General features: G+C 38.5%; 1 protein-coding gene across 1 annotated transcript in view; it reads right to left on the bottom strand.

Moving 5' to 3' along the window:
- Positions 1 to 17,804, bottom strand: part of LOC108575954 (probable phospholipid-transporting ATPase IF) — a 20,905-nt gene extending 3,101 nt beyond the window's left edge. Inside the window, exons 1-12 of the mRNA XM_017938894.1 lie at positions 17,786 to 17,804; positions 6,141 to 6,245; positions 5,244 to 5,498; positions 4,864 to 5,016; positions 4,103 to 4,401; positions 3,812 to 4,026; positions 3,234 to 3,520; positions 2,971 to 3,150; positions 2,574 to 2,721; positions 2,050 to 2,192; positions 1,728 to 1,967; positions 1,503 to 1,645 (exon numbers count right to left, since the gene is read on the bottom strand). Of these exons, the coding sequence (XP_017794383.1) occupies positions 1,503 to 1,645; positions 1,728 to 1,967; positions 2,050 to 2,192; positions 2,574 to 2,721; positions 2,971 to 3,150; positions 3,234 to 3,520; positions 3,812 to 4,026; positions 4,103 to 4,401; positions 4,864 to 5,016; positions 5,244 to 5,498; positions 6,141 to 6,245; positions 17,786 to 17,788 (2,171 nt within the window). The 5' untranslated portion in view covers positions 17,789 to 17,804. The remainder of the gene's footprint in view (positions 1 to 1,502; positions 1,646 to 1,727; positions 1,968 to 2,049; positions 2,193 to 2,573; positions 2,722 to 2,970; positions 3,151 to 3,233; positions 3,521 to 3,811; positions 4,027 to 4,102; positions 4,402 to 4,863; positions 5,017 to 5,243; positions 5,499 to 6,140; positions 6,246 to 17,785) is intronic.
- Between the last annotated feature and the right edge of the window lie 52 nt (positions 17,805 to 17,856).

Below are 17,856 nucleotides of genomic sequence, written 5' to 3' on the forward strand. Positions count from 1 at the left end.
CAAATAATTACCGCAATTTTTAACTTTCGACATTCCTACTACTGCAATGAGGTTATAAAAGATTGGTTTGGGGCCCCCCTCGTTGGTGGAGGCCCCGGGCAATTGCCCCTTTTGCCCATAGGATAACGCGCCACTGGATAGATACGTACTGTCCGACAAACCTAAAGTGAAGCCTCTGACGTCACACAGGGCCTAAAAGTGGGAGATGTAGGGGAACTTGCGACGGCTTCCTGTTAGTAAGCCAATAGAGATAGAATAAGGCTATCGCAGTTACACTTAGGTCTTCCCTTATAGTCAGCAAATAGGGATAGAATAAGGCTATCGCACTTACTCTTCTATGAACAATAGATGACGATTGGGTCTCGTTCGAGCAGTCGATAATTGATCGGAATGATATTTTCAAGCGCTCGAAAACAAATTAAGTTTACGTCGCGCAGACACCATAAACAGGCGAACAGATGCCTGCGCGACGCCAAACGACGTGCATCATGGTAAACTTTATTTTTTTATCCCATGTTCCCAAAATTTCTCTATTATTTCGATAAGCTTATTTTACAGGTTAAAATTCAAGCAATCCAATGGTATTTTTTCAAAATTATTCTATGAGTGGGAACAGTGTCAAATTAGCAATTGAAACTTTAGCAGCGATTATTGCTATGTTTATTGCTATGAAATGAGCCCAAGGTCGAAATGTTATCTTTAAACAAAGCTGAAATATTACGGTTAAAGTGACGACATGTCGTCTGATTTTGTCAAATTTGTCAAAATTTTAACATTAAATAGTGGCTGTTTGATGGCTTTTATTGGCTGTAAAAAGTGGCTGTCGGTCTGTGGTGGCACGCTATTTTTCATTGTACCCAGAAATTTTGTAGCTCCTTAAGCAATTTTTTAATGCGCCGCAATCTACTTTTATTATTCAGGAATAGGAAAAAAATATTTACATTTTAGTTTTCTAACTGTTAAAAAATATTAATACATTTCCCGAGGCTTCTTTTACAATAATAATTTATTGTGTATGAGTCGCTTAGAAATGAACGTCTGCGCTATTAAATATGTCTTACGCGCCAACGTAGGTTCTTTTATCAGCATGTTACATTATCGACAGGTGACTTAAATTCGTTTGTCCAAACCATTTACCTACAACGCAATTTCCCCTCAAGTGCCTGCAGTGTAAGACCCAAGAGTAGTGGGGATGACTTGAACCGCCTATTTTGCCTCCATTTTCCTAGGCTGTGACGTCAGAGGCTTCACTTTAGGTTTGTCGGACAGTATGTATGTATGCAAACGTATGTATTTATCAGATTAGGGGTTAGATTTTCTTTTAAATTTATAGAAACGATAGAAGGGATCACGTTTAAAGTTTCGAATTCTTTGCTAAAGTAACTTCCAGACTGATTCAGTAAGAACTAAACACGTGGAGCATGAAATATCGAATTGTGTAGAAACGACGTAAATCGGGCCCCCACTGTGATAATATTGAAGCGGGGCCAAATTGTACTTACTCAATAGTCGTAAGTCTTCGGAAGCAAACTCTTTTCGTGGATAATTCTAACACTCTAAGTACCTCTGTCCCGCTTTTATATTGACCACAGAGAAATGCGATATTCTCAGCAGTTTCTGCTTTGTCTCCAGTCAACACCCATATCTGACAAAAAGAAAGCATCGAAAGTAAGATTATTCTTTTTCTCAACCTTTTTCAGTTTGACATACATATAGAAATTACGAACTTTTATTCCAGCGACTTGTAAACATTCGAGGGTTTCCTCTACGCCTTCCTGAAGGCGATCCTCGACAGCAGTCACGCCTAATAAAGTCAGACCACTTTCCATCATATTGTACGCTTTTTCCATGTAAATTAATCTCTCAATTCCAATTATTTGCCTGGCTTGTTCTACTCTCTGTACCAGTCGAGTGTACTCCATCTGATCCATCTTTCTGTACCCAACGACCAACGTTCGAAGACCTCGCTAACAATAAAGAGATATCTTTTAGTTGACGTTTGGAGAAGTATAAGAGAATTGAATTTGTGTAGTAGGTTAGTCGACGAACCATGGAAAAATCAGCTACATGCGCGATAGCCTGATTAATTGTCCCGGAGACAATTAATGGCAAGATATTCGAATCCGCCCCTTTGCAATACAGCCAGAAATCTCCAGCCGCGTCTTTCACTACTACAGACATCCTCTTGCGTTCTGTTCGGGAAGAATTGGTGATTTTTATCGTTTATATGTTGGAAATATCGAATCAACGTTTAACCCTTTCGCTGCGGCAGATTTTAGTATGTTACAATGCAAAATCTTTCGTTTATAAATTTTTTAAATTTCTTCCATTAAATTACAGTGAAGAAGTGCGCAAAGGAGAAAAATTAAGGCGTGTCAAAAGGCGCCAATGGAAAAAGGGCAAAATTTCATCAAAATTAACGACTACCATTTCGAGATCTTCCCTTATAAGTACATACATAAATCGGACGAAAGCAAAATAGCCTAATTGTCTCTTCGACGACCCTTAAAAATACGTTCTCGCCATCTCGCTAACATAATTTTGTGAAGTTTCTCTTATCTTCGACTACTAACCAGAAGTGAATTCTAAGACTTCGAGCTTCTCGTAAGCAACGGTGTTCCCTTCGATCTTAAGTTCTATCATGTCGCTGTTACTCTTCCAGAAGATGACTCCGCATCTGGCACTAGCCTCGACCAAAGCCTTCTCGTCTGCAGATGCTGCCTATCGCATAGTGATCAGATTATTTTAAACAATTCAGAAAGAAAAAGGGAACAAAAGAGCAAGACTAAAATTAGCAACAGCTGATCGAAGGAAAACATTGATCCCTTCACTTAGCCACGTGTTAAGTGGAGACCATTCAAGGTGCAAATTTATCACCATCTGTTGTTTGCCTTCATAATACCAGAGATAAAAATAGCTGACGAATCTCGTAAATATAACCACTTTGATGCGAAAGACAAATATTTTCACCTGATACTCGGGTAAATCCGGATGCATCAACAGGGAACTGTTCACCTGCAACACTTTCTTCTCCTTGAAGCTCCTGCGAAATTCTTTTCGCTTCGCTATCACGCTAGGTCTTTGGCTCGGTGGTGAGATTTGAACGGAATGACAGAGAGCCAGGCTTATCATGAAATGCCAAATCTCTGGCTAGAATTTGTTATCAAATTGGAACGTTACTTGAGAATTTCAAAGGATTTTTTCAATTTTCGTTTGGGAATTCAGTTTTTTACCTCCCAATTAGTTAGCATAACAGCGTCATTCTCGTTTCCGCTTGGAGGCAACATGTACAGACGACCGTCGCAATCTTTCTCCATGTAGGTGTGCCCGTTGATGGAGCAACGTCTGAACACCATCAGGTTCTCGGTCAGTGTGCCAGTCTTATCAGCGAACAGATACTCGATTTGCCCGAGCTCCTCGTTCAAGTCGGACGTGTTGGCCAACGCTGGCTGCTCGGTCGCCTCGTCGTACATTTCGATGTCCCAGCTGAAGAAAAACGAACTGAGGAATTTTTGTAATTCTGTAACGAGAACAATTAATCGAAGCTTGTCAACTGGTCCTATTCCAAGTCACGGTCATTTTCCAAGGAGAATCATAGGGAACGAAACGTTTTTAACCCTTTAACGTTATTGTATACCGAAAGTTTCCTGATGTACCTTTCGTCGTATTGAAAATTAACCACTTTCATCACTGTGTCCTTTAATCGTTAAAGGATTAAAGTTGTGGAATTTCGATTTCTTTCTTCTTCTCCTCCAAATTCAATCTTTTCTGATATGTGCAAGCAAAAAGAAGAAGAACAAATGATTTTTACCTATGGTAACGTACAACGATATGGGCACGATGTAATTGTAGAGAACGACGAAGCTGAGGAAATCGTTGACCAGCCATGAGAAAGTGGTCGGATTGTTGGGACCCAAATACGAGCTCCAGGACATCGCATTCTCCATTACTATTTTCATTATACAAGATTCCACCACTTCGCTCAGCAGTAATACGATAAATATGATAATATGCCTATTTATTGACCTGTAGTTAAATGGAGGACATAATTATTTCTGATTCAATGTATATCGATGACGATTTTATTCGAAAGAGTTCTTACTTCTCGGCTGTGGAGAATTTGTTGCATCTGATCTTAGAATTCAGGGACAATTTAGTGTCGTGACCGGTGTAAACTGCACAACCGATTATGTGATCGGTGTCTTTCAGCCTTGATCCACGAAGTAATAAATTTTGGATCGTTAGATGACAAGTGGACACTTCACTGTTGCCGTTATTAAGTTCCAGTTTGCCATGGAAGCTGTAGAGGTCGGATGAGGGGTGCTGGCATGTGACTGTGGCCTCCATTGACACTATCTGCGACGGGGACATCTTCGAAATCACTTTTGGGATCATTATCGTCTAAATAGAGAAAAATTCGACAGCTGAACTTCAAACATTTTTACGAAAGCTCTCGAATTATACAGGGTGTGCCGCGTAAAATAGGCCTTTAATTTAATTATCTTCTCTAGTTGTGACGGTACGAGACAATTTTTCGACGTAATTTAAATGGTTTCAAAGGGTGAGTACGATGGAAGAAAAATTTGTTTGATGGAAGAAATGGCAAAACATGAAAGAAAATTTCACATTTGATTTTAGAGTCTAATGTTGAAACGCACATCAATGTCTGCTGCAACATACAGTAGGAACAAATATATGTACTTTAGTGAAAAAGCATTTAAAAAAAAAAGAAAAAAGTTTTTCTTTTATCTTGTTCACCCTTTGAAAAAATTTCTCGTACCACCATAGCTAAAGAAGATAATTATGTGGCCTGTTTCACGGGGCCCATCCTGTATATTGATTCGATATAAAAATATGAATTACCTTCAAATTGGTTTCACCGTCTAGATTCGACGTGGTTACGTAGCAACGTTCCGAATCCTCGGTAGTGGAAAGTAGCAGGAGGTCGCAAGGGACATCCTGCTCGCGGCTGACTTTCACCAAATCTCCGACAACTATTTGTGAACAATGAATGCTCTAAAAAGGGGTAAAAAAAAAGGAAAAATAATCAAAGGTGATGAATATCTTAGATACGCAAAAAATAAACGATTTTAAAAAGTCATCACGTTAAATTCTGCTGTTTTCGATAGGTTTATCAATAACACTTTTCCGAAGAAATTCGCAAATTTTCAATGTGGACTGTAGATAAGGTTTACGAGATCGATTCGATTACTTCTGTTAGATATGTAAGTAATTCCACTGACCTGTGTACACTTGTTGCGAATAACTGTGACCAGCGCACGATTCACTTTTTGATCCAGTTTGTGACGAAGGTAGTCTTCGTAACCTTGCTTGCAGGCGGTTACAAGTATGACGAAATTCAACGGTAGTATGCTGGTCAGGGGTGAAATCGGGGATTCTATCATCAGTGAAATGATCGTCATTACGAGGAAATAGAAATTCGCTACTCTCCTGAACTGCTCGAAGAGATTCTTTGGTATGAAGTTCCACACTGTGTACTGTAAAACGAATTAAGCAATTAAATATTCCGAAAGTTCCCGCGGTTTTTAAACCGTTCATATTGCAAAAACCGTAACTCTGTGGAAATTAAATAGTTTTATTTGAAATAATTTCCACAATGCTCGATACACTTTTACCAACGTGTTACAAGCGCGTTAATTCCGCGTATATAAAAATTTATCATTTTATTAAATTACAAATTAATGTGCGTCAAAGTTACAGCTTGAGCAAATATTTAAAATTCCTATAGGCGCCAGGGGTGCAGTGCGGGAAAATTTTCAAAATTCCTGTAGACGCCAAGGATGCAGTGCGGAAAAATTTTCAAAGCTGCTATAGGCACCGAAGGCACAGTACAAGAAAATATTGAAAACGCCTATAGGCGCCAAGGGCACAGCGCGAGAAAATATTGAAAACGCCTATAGGCGCCAAGGACACAGCGCGAGAAAATATTCCAACCGTCTATAGGCGCCAACAGCAATGAAAGGGTTAAATAAAAATGTTTAATTTCAGTGGAGTTATGTTTTTGTCAAAATGAACAGCTTAAAACCGCGGGAACTTTCAGGATAACCTAATAATTAATTGTCACAGTATACGTTTAATATTCTTCGAATTTAATTATGTTTGCCTTAATTAACGCTCACTTTTTTCGATACGATGCGGTTATCTGAAAATATTGTTTCCCTCGGGTCATGGTTTGGGCTGATAGTTATAACCCTATGATCAGCGAATACCGATGTCGCGCTACCCTGTGAACAAATAGATCGATCAATGAGAAAAAAGTAAATGAACGAAAACTATTTAGCAGGAATTTGTGAAACTTGCTTGTGTGAAGAGTATTATATGAGCGATGGTGTATTGGGTTCTCAGGAAGCCCGGTACGCGAAACAGTCTCCTCGATTTGAACCATTTTCGTTGGATAAATTGTCGAATCTTCGTAGCGAACGATTCTATGTCCAGTTGCAAGTCTATATGGGGTAGGTTAACTAAATCGTCTATGGGTTGCGTAACAAGAATCTCCAGCTTTGAACGCCTCATTATCGATCTCTATTACGAACATTTCTCTGTGTGTTCCAAGTATCGATAAGAAGTTGGACACTCTCGAAGAAGCTGAGGCCGTGAAAGGCGAGAGAAGTTGCATCTGCACCTGTTTCCATTCACTTGTTTCTTCCCTCCCTTACTGTCCTTACAGACAATCACATTTCTGATGAATCGTAATCACTGAAGAATTTATAAAAAAAAATATCCATATTCTAATATTCTTTCGCCAAATACTGGCAAATAATCCCCCAAAAAATACCTCTTCCATGTAGACAGAAATTCAACCAAAGGGTAAAGTAGGAAATTTCGATTAGAAAAAAGAACGACCAACTTCGTGTAAGAACCTAAGAGGTACGTATCGTCTGAACGCGTTCACAAGCCCAAACCTTCGAAACAGTCAGGTGTCACGATGTCATGATACCACGGCTCAAAACACGTAGAAAACTTGTTCGGTTATAAATTTCGAAATTTCGCGAGTACATAAAGAAAAAGATCTACATTTCGATCGAACGAAATTAGCAAATGGGGACATGTACACGAATCCACAGTGTTACCGTAGCATTCGATTCCTTGTCTCGCATCTACACCATGGATTGAAGTGCTACTATGATAAAACGCGAGTCACTAAACATTATTCCTTGACGAAATTCCATCCGAGAAAGTGTATCACGCGCTTCGTGCACGACGATCAAAAAGGTGGACGCGGTGACGGCAAGTACGACTGTATATTGAACATGAGCAATAGTCAATACCTGGATCACATGTATCATTCGTGGAGGAAAGATCCAAACTCTGTGACCGCTTCGTGGGACTCGTATTTCAAATTAATTCACGCTGATAGTCCTTCAGAACCACCTGTCGCTCCTAAGCCATCGTCAATTCGTGTCGAATCGTTACCCAACGTGGTACCGCATAATTTAGCAAGTCCACAGCCTACAGGTGGATTTCAAGCTTTTCTCCAAAACTTCGAAATCGCTGATTTTTAAATAAAAACCTGTGTATTTTTATCTTCTAATCAGCGCCAGGTTTTCCCCAGCAGAGTGTGAGACAGAAGTCAGATGGCGATATGCAGGGTGAGAAATTCATAAATGGAGCCCTCGATATCAACGCTGCGATTAGGGCTTATCAGGTATCTCTTGTCAATTTAGAGGGCAGATTTCGTATCTGTTTAACCCCTTAACTTATGATTTCTTTTCTGACTGTGCATCTAAGCGTCGGCCATTTACTTGTTTTACTACTGTATCGGGTAACAGAAGCTAATCTGTTACGGATTAACTACATTTAGTAATCTTCAATCTTACGAATTCAAACGAAAATTAGGATTACAATGAATTTTTCTTATTAATATAACTATTTTTCTCACATCTTCGCCAGAATCTCTGCCACGAGTCTGACACGTTGTCATATGTTAAGGGGTTAATAAATCCTTTTACGTATAGGGGAGGCTGAGGCTAGTTGTCCGAAGGGGTAGGTTAGACTAACTGTTAGTAAGATTGCATTGACGTGTGCTATACCGCGGGAAAATTGATTGTAGAAGCAAGTCACTTCTACAAATGCCATTTATCTGTTTTCGACGCCATGATCGCACGTTGTTTGAGTTTTATCAGCGTTTATCGAAAAATTGGCTACCTAAGTAAATATGTTTTCTTCAAAATTTTGTAGAATATATGTTGAAAGAATATTTTGAAGTTTGTTTGTTAGATTACCTGTTGAAACAGTTTTTTTAAATACATAAATAATTTAGGGTTCTGCAGAGTATTGAAGTCAAAATGATCGTTCGGAGCTGATTGGGGATTACACGACTAGCTGGTTAACTAATTCTTCATTATAATTTATCAGTTTATACTAACTTTTCGTTAGTGAAGGTTAGTTAATAACTTATTTATAAATTTAGGTAACATATGAACTACAGGTATATGTCTATATTTATGTTTCTATAATTCTCCAAGTTTTTGTTGCTACTGTAAAGGTTAAAATTGTTATTTTGATGTTAGAAAAGTGATTTTCATGTTTCGTTTGAAATTGATTAACCTACAAATACATCATAATTTGTGTTTAATTTGTTGAAAAGAAATTTTTAGTTTATTATTGAAATATGAGAGAAAGATAAGTAATATTTTATAATAAAACAACTTTGTTGACATTACGTTACTTTATTACCACTAAGATAAGTTACAAATAACATTTTCTTAACCGACTGTACCTATAGTCAACCTACCCCATGCTGTAAGTCTTCCTACCCCGGCCATGGGGCTGGTTGACCAGCTTACAAGGCGTTAGAAAAAACGTTAAAATACCTTAATTGTTCTAAGATTAAGTGAATTTTAATAATACCAAATACAATAACCGTTATAATGATATTCCGCCCACGTAATTTATTAAAAATCGAAAACTGAAAAACTGGCCTACCAGCCCCGGTTTCCCCTACAGTAAAAGCCCGTATAACGCGATAATAAAAAAAGAATTCTGAAGCTGAAGATAATTCAACCGACAGAAATTGTACCAGTACCCAAAAAACGATATCGTTGGAACTTGATTTTAAGCGTTTCTGAGAGTGGTTTTAGTTTCATTTGCCTTTATCTTTACTTCAAGTTATTCTGTACTTATAATAAAGAAAATTTTACTTTTTTATTGTTTTAAAATAAAATAAAATACAGATAATTTTCTGTTACATGTATATAAAAACAAATCTTTTTATTTAATTCTAACTTTTTGCACTCTGAATCATGAAATTGGAACGTGAAATTCATAAAACGCGGGTCATATCTCTCACATTACAGAGGGTCCTACTGTATTTAGTTTATCTTTATTACGGTTAATCTCGTAACACCTATAATTAGATTTAACAAGTTATTCTTAAAACAAATCCTAAGTATTAATTTATTTTTATTGACTGAAGGCACGCGGTCATCTGATAGCCGATATCGATCCGCTAGGCATTCAGAATCCAGAATCACGCAAGCTTCAAGGCACTCCGAATTTACCACCAGCGATCGTTGTACGGGGACACTTGAAAGGGATGACGGAGGCAGACATGAACAGAGAGTTTCCTCTTGCACCGTTCACAGTGATCGGTGGACCCAAACGAAATCTTCCTTTGCGCGACATTCTGATCCGATTGAATGAAGTTTACTGCGGTCATTTAGGCCTCGAGTACACCTACATTACCGATCTAATTACTGTAAGTGGTGTTCATTCGGAGAATCCTTAATTACACCCATCCCTCCATTTACGCGGTCAGATCAGTTATTGACAAATTCATCTAAAAATATAAACAATAATAATGCAAATGAAGTAAGACTTGCAAATATTGCAAGCGATGAAGATAGTGACTTTGAGCCAATAAAGAAGAGAAGGTCGATTGCTTTGAATTACAGTACAGATTCTGACACCGAATAAAACTTATTTTGGTTTTCTGAAATATCATTATGTTTTTTATTAACCTATGCGATTTAAATGTTTTTATAATTTATACCTGTTTTTCTTACCATGTTTTTTTTTTCCATACAAGCAGACTCTATTTACGCGATTTTTATCCGCGTAGAAAAAATCAACGCGGAACTGTCAATCCGCGTAAATGGAGGGATGAGTGTACTCGATACGACGTTGTTATTAGACTGGTAGAAAAATTATGAAGAACATTTCGAAGCGTCTGGAACGATTTCGAGTAGGTACATACATATATACAAGCTTATGAAATCTTTTCCAGTTAGATTGGCTGAGAGATAAGTTTGAAGTACCTGGTGCTTGGACGCTACCGGCAGATCACAGGAAGTTCGTTTGGTTAAATATTATGAGAGGGGTGACGTTCGAGGGTTTTCTCGCGAGGAAGTTCCCCACTGAAAAGAGGTTTGGACTAGAGGGATGCGAATCTTTCATACCGTCCATGGTGGAGTGCTTAGAAACATCCGCTGAACATGGTAGAATGATTATTCTGACTCATTCTAAATGTGTAGTTAGGGGGTGCACCAATCTGAGGCATTTAAGAATAGATTAAAGTTTGGGAATTTTTTTTATAGGTAACTACTAAATGAAAAGTTTCAATTTTTTTTCACAGGATGTAAATGTAACTTTCAACTTTTTTCTCCAATTTTGGAAAAGTAATAATGTTACAAAATGGAGGAGTTATTGCGAAACATCTTCTACTAGAACGTCAATTGTTGGTCATCATCTCTGGGAAGGATTGGGTGTTTGAAATTTTTGATTTGTGAATAAAAATGTATTACCTACAATGTAGCCTACGATTTTTTCGATATGTCAATTATTCAATTTTTCAGAAATGTTTAAAGTTGATTCATTTTGGTAAAAAGAGGTTTTTTCTCTTCAAACTGCCACCGCTTTTTATAATAATTGCAATTTGTTAAAAATTGTAAACTACATTGTAGATAATGCATTTTTATTTATAAATCAGAAAAAATTTTTTATTTCAGACGTTCCAATTTTTACTAGCAATCGATGTTCTAGCAGAAAAGGTTTCGCCACAACTCCTCCATTTTGTAAAATTTCTACTTGTCACAAATGGGAGAAATAAGTTGAAAGTTACATTTAGATCCTGTGAAAAAAATTGAAACTTTTCATTTAGTGGTTAGCTACGAAAAAGATTCCTAAAATGTACTTATTTGTAGACGCCTCGGTGTGGTGTACTCCCTTGAAAAACAAAAAGCTAAAATAAATACGCCAAAATGATGTTATAGGAGTAGAAACAGCTGTGATAGGAATGGCTCATCGTGGACGATTGAACACTTTAATAAACGTTTGTTCGAAACCGTTGCACCAACTTCTCACACAGTTTCATTCGATCCCCCTGGAAGGATTTGGCTCTGGTGACGTGAAGTATCACTTGGGAACGCATGCAGAGAGGGTTTTAGAAAGGTGAACGATTCTTTGGCGATTAACAAAACAGCAGGATAACTTTCCACTGTACTCAGATGTAAGAAAAAGATTCTCGTGGCTGTGATGGCCAATCCTTCTCACTTGGAAGCGATCGATCCTGTCGTGGTTGGCCGTGTTAGAGCTGAACAAATAGAGAAGAATGACGCCACATGTACGAGAGAATGAAATTTCTTTCAATTGCTAATCGATTAGTCGAAAAGTTTATGGTTAAAAAAAAGAAAACATCGATTCCAGATGGTAAGAAATCTGTGGCCATTTTGGTACACGGTGATGCTGCTTTCTCTGGACAAGGTATCTGCTACGAAACGATGCACTTGACTAATTTACCTGAATACACTACTGGTGGTGTTATTCACGTTGTCATTAATAACCAGGTAATAATATACACCTTAATGGATACTCGAGCCTCTCTTTTTTTCCCCAAAGCATGAATAACTGGTCTAATGATATTTATGGAATTATAGATCGGTTTCACTACCGATCCCAGGTATTCCAGGTCTAGTGCTCATTGCACTGACGTGGCACGTGTCGTAAATGCACCTATATTTCACATTCACGGCGACGATCCCGATTTAGTGACTTATTGCAGCAAAGTCGCCGGGGAGTACAGGTATACGGGTATAGTCGGTGGAAGAAATATAGCGAGCTCGTAAAATCGGTCAGAAGTAGAGGTGTGGGAGAACCCCAAAAAGGTTGATGGATGTTTCAGCACTAGCTTTGTTGTATACGACCACAATACGCGTTTTAAGCTAGTTTCGAAATGTGATTCGGTGCTTCAAAATTTTCGGGAATCCCGATATTTTCGAATCTCGAGATACTTTCAAGAACCCGACCAAATTTCGAGAAAAATTCTTGACCCGACCCAACCCGACATTTTCGGGTCTTGCACACCTTTAAAAAGTAAATATGCTTCGAGTGTTTTCACAAGGGAATTGACAGCATTATGAGAAGACAAGAACCCGAACCCTCAGTTAGGGACGTATAACGTATTCTGCTTCAATTTTTATTACTTTACCTAATGTTTTCTTCCAATGTTTACCGTTCATGTTGTTCACTTCATTCTGTGTCAGTTACACGTTCTTAAAATTCGACTAGCCAACTGATCTACGCTGGTCACACCTCAGGGGAGACCTCAAAACAGAATACCGTATGCGGTCTTAGCTGTAGCTAAATCAAGCTGTACCGCCACCTGTTGCTTTATTTTACGAGTTCGCTATATTTCTTCCACCGACTATACCTCTGCCTCTTTCGTTTTGTGAAAATTAGCCTGTTCCTCCATTGTAAACTAACGAAACAGGGCAGGGTTTCACAACGACGTCGTTATAGACATCGTAGGGTATCGAAGATTCGGTCACAACGAATTGGACGAGCCGATGTTAACGCAGCCTTTGATGTACAAACGTATAAAGCAACATCCTAACGTTCTCAGTATATACAGCGAGAAATTGTTGAAAGAAGGAATAATCACAGAAGCATTCGCCAAAGAAGTACACAAAAATACAATTCACAGCGTATAATCAAGCTTTTGTAGCTTGTTCTTTTTGCACCGGTCTTTGTATCTCTTCAGGAGACGCAGAAGTACTTGGACTACTGCGAAGCAGAGTTCGAGAAAGCGAAAACGATCGACTCGATGAACCTGAGCGACTGGCACGATTTACCGTGGACCGATTTCTTCTCGAATCAGAGTCCTCAGAATAAAATACCACCGACTGGCATTAATATTGACACCATGCTGACGATCTGCAAGGCGATATCCACTCCACCGAATGATATCGAGGCCCATAGTCAAGTGCGCGTTTGTTGAGTAAACAAAAGTCAGGGTGTGGCGTTACGAAATTTACTCAAAAGCTTGAGGATACGCTGATAGGGTATCGGTGTACCATTGGACGTATGACGAAGATAGCATGAATTGTAGAAATCATCGAATACTAGGAATTTCACTAATGTAGAATCTTTGTCAAGGTTTTACACACATAGGTTTCGAAAGTAGCGAACGGAAGTGTTCTTGGGGTTTCCTGATAAAGATTATCTTCGATTATTTTACAGGAGAACGTTCATTGATGATTCCAAGCTTTCGTTTTGCGTGCAGGTTTTAAGGGTAATGGACAAACGGTCACAGCTGATGGAATCTAGGAAGGCGGATTGGGCTATGGGAGAGTGTCTAGCGTTTCTCAGTTTGCTGAAAGAGGGTTATCACGTGAGATTGTCCGGTGAGGATGTCGAGCGAGGTACCTTCTCTCATCGCATGCACATCATTCACGATCAGAGCAGAGATATGTCGTACAGAAATATTTTGCACAACGTGTTTCCAGGACAAGCTTTGTACACCGTCTCGAATTCTTCGCTGTCGGAATATGGCGTTTGCGGTGAGTCTTGGTGTAGACTGAAACCATCGAATTAACCTTAAATAGTCGCCTTCTTATTCTTTTAATAACTTTTGCTGTTATCAATTTTATGTTCCCTTAAGGGGTCTTTCTACTGTGGCGGCTGAAAAAACTTAATTTTTCGGAAATTTAAAACAAAGCAAGTGCTACACGTATCCTTTTGCATGTTTATTCTACCATCATTTGTTGTAAAGTAGGACCACCGTGAAGAGAGCGCCTTGAAAAGTGTCCTTCCTGATGGCTGACATGATATCAGACGTTGTACTTATCCAAAATACAAAATGCGAACGTATTCTTAATCTGTAGATGTGTGGCTATCGTCTGAACTAGAATAATAAAAAAATATCGAGGAATAAAGAAATGACAAGGTTTCAAAGAAATTGCCTTCGATTTTAGCAAAAAAATTATGGTTTTTTGAGAGCAAAGACTGAATTTTGAAAATATTTGCACAATTCTAGTTCAGGCGATAAAGCAACATCTACTGAATATACCTGACAAATTTGGAGTGGATACGAATTCTGGTTTTTTGGTAATCATGTCAGCCAGTTTCAAAAATGCTGTTTCGAGAAAAACGCGTTTAAAATTTTAATTACAGTTTAAGTCTATATGAAACCGCTTCATTTGAACGCATATATCTCTGCCAATTTTGAGAATTAAGCTCTAAAACTTCGTGGACATAATTTCGAGATGTGCTGGTAACAAAAATTGACCCAAAGGTCTTTTTGATCCTTAAGTGTACATTCGAACGGAAGAGTGTACTAGGTTTAACTATAAGAAATTAACGAATTGTTGTCAATCTTGAACGCAGGTTTCGAGTTAGGATACTCTGCCTACAATCACAATGTCTTGACGATCTGGGAAGGCCAATTTGGCGATTTCGCGAACACTTGTCAGGTATTTAGAATCTCACTCCTCGAAAAACAACTACATATAGATAGAATTTGTTTATGCAATTTCTGCGAATGCGAGTATTTGTGTTTCCTGTTATACCATTTATCTCTTATGAAATATCGAAGATATTGTTACGATAAAGATCTCTCAGTGATACGAGACAATGCTTTCAGGTGACTCTGGACACTATTTTGTGTTCTGGACAATCGAAGTGGGGTAGGCAAGTGGGATTGGTGTTGCTTTTGCCTCACGGAATGGAAGGTCAGGGTCCTGAGCATTCGTCGGCTAGACTGGAACGATTTTTAGAGCTTTGCGACGACGACTGTACCTATATACCCGGAAAAGAACCCGGAGCTCCTCCAGGAGAAAGTCCAGAACAAACCATGAATAGACAATTGTTCGAAATAAATTGGATCGTTTGCAATTTGACTACACCTGCAAACCTTTTTCACGCTTTTCGACGACAAATACACATGCCTTTCAGGAAACCATTGGTTAGCCGGATTACACTTTGTCTATCATTCCTTTCTTGAACATTTCAACAATGGAATTGCTCAGAACAAACGAATATCGCTTTACCTATTATTTAGCTAAACCTACTTGCGATTCATTTCGTTTAAATCAGGTCATTATGTCTCCTAAATCCTTGCTGCGCCACCCAATGGCTCTGTCCTCCTTTGAAGACATGGAAACAGGCACAACCTTCAGGCCACTCCTTCCTGATCCCTTTGTCAAGCCGGGGAACATACAAAAGGTGTTGCTTTGCAGCGGGAAAGTGTTTTACGACCTGGTTGCAGCTCGCCAGGGAAAGCAGTTAGAGGACAAAATAGCAATTATTCGAATCGAACAACTCTGTCCTTTTCCTTATCATCTTCTAGCGCAGGAAATGGCGAAATATCCGAAAGCAAAGGTAAACGAAATATACGAAGAAACACAGAGATATCCGAGTACTCGATACACTAATTATAATTGGAATTTGATGTCGAAATCCGAGTCTGAGTACTCGAGTATTCGAGTATCCCAAATCGGATTTCCTTCGTTAATTACTCAAATATGAAGCTTCCCTTGTCTGGATTCAGATTAAAGAAACCGAGTTAAGATTAAAGAATTTCAAAATTAGTGCGTATAGGACGCTGATATTTAGTATTCGGTAAATTTATCGTAAATATCCGAATCCAAATCACACGAGTACCTGGATATACTTGGATGCTAACAAAGGAAAATCCCGAATTGATAATCATCGATATTGACGAAACTTTGCTGTATGGTAGTACTCAACAAAATATTCGACGCGTATTTTTCTTTTATCGCCAATCGTCCACATTTAAGGGGTGAAAATGGCTCTCAAAGATGGATAATAAACACATTTGGTAAAAATGATTTATTTCTTATTTTTCAAAATTCTTGTTGAAAAATACAAAATCTGTCAATCTACACTGAATACATTTAAATATATATACACTACCTCCAACTTTGAGGACGATTGAGGACGTGTCTAATATTTCCTTGAATATACCAAACTTGAATCAAAATCGGTAATTATCACTTGGGGATCTTTTGAGAGTAGCTGTCCAGTTATTCGGCTACTCAAGATTCAGATATCTACGAATCCGGTCATCGGTAAGAGCCCTAATTTTAAATAAAAAAAAATTTCCTCGCAATTCAGCTGATGTGGATTCAAGAGGAGCATAAAAATCAAGGTGGCTACAAGTACGTGAGAGACAGAATAGCCGTAGCACTTGGAATGCGTTTGGAGGATGTGGTTTACGGCGGTAGACCACCGTCAGCTGCTCCAGCCACTGGTAGCAAAGTGATACACGCGAAAGAGTACAATGATTTAATTACAACAGCTCTGAAGCTCGATTGAATAAGTTTATCGAATGTCAAACAAATGAGATACTACGTTGCTGCATATGCCTAAAAATAAAATAAGAAATCCGTGGGACGGCCAGATAACGGCACGCGAATGTGAACGAGCGAACAATCGAGATACACGTTATATCTGACACATAATGAATTCTTTCTTGGCCTTTGGTTTGCTCGTCTGAGTAAACGGTTGCTGGTTCCACTCACCGATAAGCACGTGTACCTGAGGCGCATCCTTTTCGAGTATGGACAGATACTCTCGTGAAGGTAACACCACATTGCATTTTCTTCTCGAAAGACTCTTACTTAAAACAGATATATCGCACAGAGGAAGCTGATAGCTAGACGACTCGCGAAGTAGAACTGAACTTGACAATTATCTGGGTGAACAGTGCTAATAGTCGACGCAGCCTACACGCTTACGCTTGCATCTAGAGCAGATATCACTATCCTTTTGTATAATACACTAGTTGTATCGTTTCCTTTTTTTTTTTTTTCAGAGAAAATCTTTTATCGTCTGTGATAGTTTTTCTCGTGACACAGTGTATACCTACAGTTTTTTGAATCCTTTACGAAGTAAATATACACGTAACCAGTAAGAAACGGCGTGTTGTGCTTTACGCGAGATGCAAATGTTCCCTTGCGTAAGACGAGACAGGAAAATTGTACTCTTGTTACTGTTTGTTTATTTCAAGTAAACCGCAGTTAATGAGTCCATTTAGAAGAGCATTAGAACGGATTTCTTTGGCTGTTCGAATACATTAAGGAAGTTGACGTGCGAACAATTTATGCAACCTTGAGTTCCATGACTTTCAACGAGAGACGATTAAATGTGGGTGACCCTGAGAATTCTGCTGCAAATGATGTTGCATATTTTTATCATCCGTTATTTTTTCTCCTTTTTTGTTTCTTTCAATTTTTCATGACTCGAGACCGTGAACGGGGAGAGACTCGACATTGAAACAATCTCCGATAAGCATCTAATTTGTTTTAATATCTAGTTTATTTTAATTATCGAAAGCTCGGACATGTGTTTATAGGAGTGTACGATTAGATTGAATAAAACGATCGATAAGAGTCGAGGAATATTGCACGAGGAGATTTTACCTACTCGTTCAAACATGTAGTGTTTCTCAGAATTTCGATTATTTTTAATAACGAGTGTGACATTTGTTTTTTCGATGATATGAAACATTATGTAAAAGTTTTCTTACCATTTTTCTGCGTACGCGTGGAAATCAATGTCCTGCAGTTGAAGAAACTATTTCCTCTTCCTTCCTCTTTC

The sequence above is a fragment of the Habropoda laboriosa genome, unplaced genomic scaffold (genome assembly GCF_001263275.1).
Source record: "Habropoda laboriosa isolate 0110345459 unplaced genomic scaffold, ASM126327v1 scaffold300, whole genome shotgun sequence".
Classification (NCBI taxonomy): domain Eukaryota; kingdom Metazoa; phylum Arthropoda; class Insecta; order Hymenoptera; family Apidae; genus Habropoda; species Habropoda laboriosa.